Source organism: Cydia amplana, chromosome Z (genome assembly GCF_948474715.1).
Source record: "Cydia amplana chromosome Z, ilCydAmpl1.1, whole genome shotgun sequence".
Taxonomy (NCBI): domain Eukaryota; kingdom Metazoa; phylum Arthropoda; class Insecta; order Lepidoptera; family Tortricidae; genus Cydia; species Cydia amplana.
In genome coordinates, this window is record NC_086096.1 from 894,391 (window position 1) to 899,749 (window position 5,359).

The 5,359-nt window shown below is 44.5% G+C and overlaps 1 protein-coding gene across 1 annotated transcript; it reads left to right on the forward strand.

Annotated features, from left to right (window-relative positions):
* Nucleotides 1-807: 807 nt before the first annotated feature.
* On the forward strand, nt 808-4,590 carry LOC134661703 (proline-rich protein 36-like). Its single transcript, XM_063517874.1, has 4 exons — nt 808-1,138; nt 1,624-2,133; nt 2,338-4,452; nt 4,544-4,590. Exons 1-4 carry the CDS (start codon nt 808-810, stop codon nt 4,588-4,590), a joined length of 3,003 nt encoding a protein of 1,000 aa, XP_063373944.1.
* Nucleotides 4,591-5,359: the final 769 nt, after the last annotated feature.

A 5,359-nucleotide genomic window follows, 5' to 3' on the forward strand; every position in this document is an offset into this window, starting at 1 on the left:
TGTATTTTTTTGGTGATGGATTAATATTACGGTATTATCGAGCTAGGTCTTATTTACACTACATTTCATTTTTCGCCTTGTTACAATGGTATATGGTGAGAAAGTGTAAACATATGTTTTTATCATTGACTGTACTTTACATAGTGGTAGAAATGATGTGAGCTGACTTTAAGTGCACGTCAACGTATATTTAACTTATATCCTTAGGTACCTTACGTGTGCACAGAAAATCAAAAATATGTTCTAGTATCATAACTATAATTCCTACTACACAAAGTGTGACCAGCCCAAGATTTTTTGAATTTCCCGCCAAAAACTTGTGTAATATTTCAGTAGCCAGACTCTATCAATGCAAACTTATTATGAAATTGTCATTCATGAAATAAATCATCTAATCTATACTTATTAACTCACATTTATAGACGGGTCTAACGCGAAATGTATTCACATAACTTTATTTACCGACGTTTCGACACAGGTTTCACTGGTCGTGGTCGCGGCTAACTGATGTCCCAGCAAAATGTCAAAACAGAGATTTGTGCAACTACCTGACGAAAAGTGTATGAAAAAGTTTGGGGTAGACATCATATTTTCAAACCACCCACTACACATAATGTTAATTATTATTAAATGCGAGTTAATATGTGTTCAAAACGCGAAAGCTATAAAGCTATCAATATATATAATATATATAATTATCATCTATACTTATTCAAATATACATATTCAATATGTATAATCATTTCAGATTTACCTGATAACAGCCTGAAATTCGGCGGCGCGAGTAAGTTGTCCCTGGACCCCGAGATGGCGTTGCCCCCAGCGAGGACGTTGTCTGACTTCATGCCCAGTAGCGGCTTGTCCCTGGACCCGGAGATGGCGTTGCCCCCAGCGAGGACGTTGTCTGACTTCATGCCCAGTAGCGGCTTGTCCCTGGACCCGGAGATGGCGTTGCCCCCAACGAGGACGCTGCCTGACTTCATGCCCAGTAGCCGCTTGTCCCTGGACCCGGAGATGGCGTTGCCCCCAGCGAGGACGCTGTCTGACTTCATGCCCAGTAGCGGCTCCGCAGGGAGCCAGCACCTGTTCAGGGTCAGCAAAACTGCTTGGGACCTTATCAACGACTACTTAGAACAGGGTATCGTTTCCACTCTTGTGCCTGTGCCTTAGAATCGTCACACTGTCCGATCCCGTATCGAGTGTCGGATGTACAAATATATATACTTGCGGAAAGTTTCTTTTTCCATACAAAAATGTCAGAAGTTTCAAGTTTCCCACGAGTAAATTTCGTAATATGGAAAGTTTATTACAAATTACAAAAAAATAAGAATGTTGTCCGCGATCCCGTCCGCTCGGTGCTTAGCCAGCTGCCACCTTAACGAACTCACGGCGCCATGGTCAGCTCCAAAATTGACCAGAATACCCGCCGTCCATATGCCCGGTGTGTACATTAAATACCTAGGTATGGGTATATCTACCAACAGAAAGGTTAATCACGCGGCCATGCTACGACCTGTCTCTTTTACGAGTCAAATAGGCATCCTGTGCTATATCTTCTAGAACTACTTACTTATTTAGATATATAAATTCTACGCCTATAGTATCAATAATTTATTTTTGCAGAAACAAACCCAATTCGCCCAGTCACAGTATACGCCAAGAGAAAAATAAAGGTTAACCAAGAGTCACAATCTGATATTGATGTTACCCCCAGTTCACATAGAATCAGTATACATACATTAGACCAGAGTATTGACTCTACACATGGCGGTAATATTAGCGAAAGTGAGGAAGTCGACGCCGCAACAATATCACCCACCGACCGCTTCCGGGCCGAAGCGTGTACATCTCAAAACGAGGTTTCGAAAAATCGACGACATGTGAATGCCGAGGCCGCGGCCAGGTCGGCCAAGTCCATCACTCACCGCCACCAGAGCAGGAGCTACGTCCGCAAGTACCCCGCGCACACCTGGGCTTCCAAATCCAAGTCCCAACCGTTACCCGCCCTCGACCACTCTGACTCCACGGGCTCATCCTTAGACGTCACTGCGGCCGTAAAGTCACTGGGCGAAGCATTGGCAGCAAAACTAAAAGCAATATTATATTCAGGCACTTCCAATCGTAAGCGCAATTGTAAGTGCGGCTGTCAGCACAGTGTCGGCGAAGAATTCGGAACAAAGTGCCTAGGCCCTCTATGCAGAAATAAATTAATAAGTGACAAGCAAAACGAAAAAAAAACCTGCCCAGGTGCATTGTGCTACAAATCGCTGTCACACAAATCCAATTTTAACCAAGATGTGACTACTACTGTGAATAAAAATATTTCGAATGTTCAAGATCATCCACTTTGCAAGCCGCCCTGCAGGGAGTTAACTTGCGGCGAACGTTCTAAATGTAATGAGCAACTGAACCAAAATACTCCTACGGAAGTAAACACTTCCGAGGCTCCCAATCCTGCAGAACCACAAACACTGCCACTTGTACCTTCATTATTTAAAGACAAGAACTCGGAACCAGGTTTACCAGAGCCACCTGCACAATCACCGACTTGGAAAGACTCATGTCCGGAGTTAAAAAAATGTAAAAACAAAGCACCTCCAGTCACCAGCTGCCCAGGTTGTTCTAAAGTCAAGAATTCGGAATCAGGTTTACCAGAGCCACCTGCACAATCACCGACTTGGAAAGACTCAAGTCCAGAGTTCAAAAAATGTAATAACAAAGCACCACCACTCACCAGCTGCCCAGGTTGTTGTAAAGTCAAGAACTCGGAACCAGGTTTACCAGAGCCACCTGCACAATCACCGACTTGGAAAGACTCATATCCAGAGTTAAAAAAATGTAAAAACAAAGCACCACCACTCACCAGCTGCCCAGGTTGTTGTAAAGTCAAGAACTCGGAACCAGGTTTACCAGAGCCACCTGCACAATCACCGACTTGGAAAGACTCATATCCAGAGTTAAAAAAATGTAAAAACAAAGCACCTCCAGTCACCGGCTGCCCAGGTTGTTGTAAAGTCAAGAACTCGGAACCAGGTTTACCAGAGCCACCTGCACAATCACCGACTTGGAAAGACTCAAGTCCAGAGTTCAAAAAATGTAATAACAAAGCACCACCACTCACCAGCTGCCCAGGTTGTTGTAAAGTCAAGAACTCGGAACCAGGTTTACCAGAACCACCTGCACAATCACCGACTTGGAAAGACTCAAGTCCAGAGTTCAAAAAATGTAATAACAAAGCACCACCCCTCACCAGCTGCTCAGGTTGTTGTAAAGTCAAGAACTCGGAACCAGGTTTACTAGAGCCACCTGCACAATCACCGACTTGGAAAGACTCATATCCGGAGTTAAAAAAATGTAAAAACAAAGCACCTCCAGTCACCAGCTGCCCAGGTTGTTCTAAAGTCAAGAATTCGGAACCAGGTTTACCAGAGCCACCTGTACAATCACCGACTTGGAAAGACTCAAGTCCAGAGTTCAAAAAATGTAATAACAAAGCACCACCACTCACCAGCTGCCCAGGTTGTTGTAAAGTCAAGAACTCGGAACCAGGTTTACCAGAACCACCTGCACAATCACCGACTTGGAAAGACTCAAGTCCAGAGTTCAAAAAATGTAATAACAAAGCACCACCACTCACCAGCTGCCCAGGTTGTTGTAAAGTCAAGAACTCGGAACCAGGTTTACTAGAGCCACCTGCACAATCACCGACTTGGAAAGACTCATATCCGGAGTTAAAAAAATGTAAAAACAAAGCACCTCCAGTCACCAGCTGCCCAGGTTGTTCTAAAGTCAAGAATTCGGAATCAGGTTTACCAGAGCCACCTGCACAATCACCGACTTGGAAAGACTCAAGTCCAGAGTTCAAAAAATGTAATAACAAAGCACCACCACTCACCAGCTGCCCAGGTTGTTGTAAAGTCAAGAACTCGGAACCAGGTTTACCAGAACCACCTGCACAATCACCGACTTGGAAAGACTCAAGTCCAGAGTTCAAAAAATGTAATAACAAAGCACCGCCACTCACCAGCTGCCCAGGTTGTTGTAAAGTCAAGAACTCGGAACCAGGTTTACTAGAGCCACCTGCACAATCACCGACTTGGAAAGACTCATATCCGGAGTTAAAAAAATGTAAAAACAAAGCACCTCCAGTCACCAGCTGCCCAGGTTGTTCTAAAGTCAAGAATTCGGAATCAGGTTTACCAGAGCCACCTGCACAATCACCGACTTGGAAAGACTCAAGTCCAGAGTTCAAAAAATGTAATAACAAAGTACCACCACTCACCAGCTGCCCAGGTTGTTGTAAAGTCAAGAACTCGGAACCAGGTTTACCAGAACCACCTGCACAATCACCGACTTGGAAAGACTCAAGTCCAGAGTTCAAAAAATGTAATAACAAAGCACCACCACTCACCAGCTGCCCAGGTTGTTGTAAAGTCAAGAACTCGGAACCAGGTTTACCAGAACCACCTGCACAATCACCGACTTGGAAAGACTCAAGTCCAGAGTTCAAAAAATGTAATAACAAAGCACCACCCCTCACCAGCTGCCCAGGTTGTTGTAAAGTCAAGAACTCGGAACCAGGTTTACTAGAGCCACCTGCACAATCACCGACTTGGAAAGACTCATATCCGGAGTTAAAAAAATGTAAAAACAAAGCACCTCCAGTCACCAGCTGCCCAGGTTGTTCTAAAGTCAAGAATTCGGAACCAGGTTTACCAGAGCCACCTGCACAATCACCGACTTGGAAAGACTCAAGTCCAGAGTTCAAAAAATGTAATAACAAAGCACCACCACTCACCAGCTGCCCAGGTTGTTGTAAAGTCAAGAACTCGGAACCAGGTTTACCAGAACCACCTGCACAATCACCGACTTGGAAAGACTCAAGTCCAGAGTTCAAAAAATGTAATAACAAAGCACCACCACTCACCAGCTGCCCAGGTTGTTGTAAAGTCAAGAACTCGGAACCAGGTTTACTAGAGCCACCTGCACAATCACCGACTTGGAAAGACTCATATCCGGAGTTACAAAAATGTAAAAACAAAGCACCTCCAGTCACCAGCTGCCCAGGTTATTGTAAAGTCAAGAACTCGGAACCAGGTTTACCAGAGCCACCTGCACAATCACCGACTTGGAAAGCCTCAAGTCCAGAGTTCAAAAAATGTAATAACAAAGCACCACCACTCACCAGCTGCCCAGGTGGTTGTAAAGTCAAGAACTCTGAACCAGATTTTAAGACATTTGAGCAACAATGCCCTTCGAGTTCGCCAAGTGTAGTTTCGTTGTCTTCACGTTTTCCACCATCTCAAGAACTTGCAGCTCCAAGAGGAAGATTTAAAGGCCTAAAAATAGAGGTTCGAAC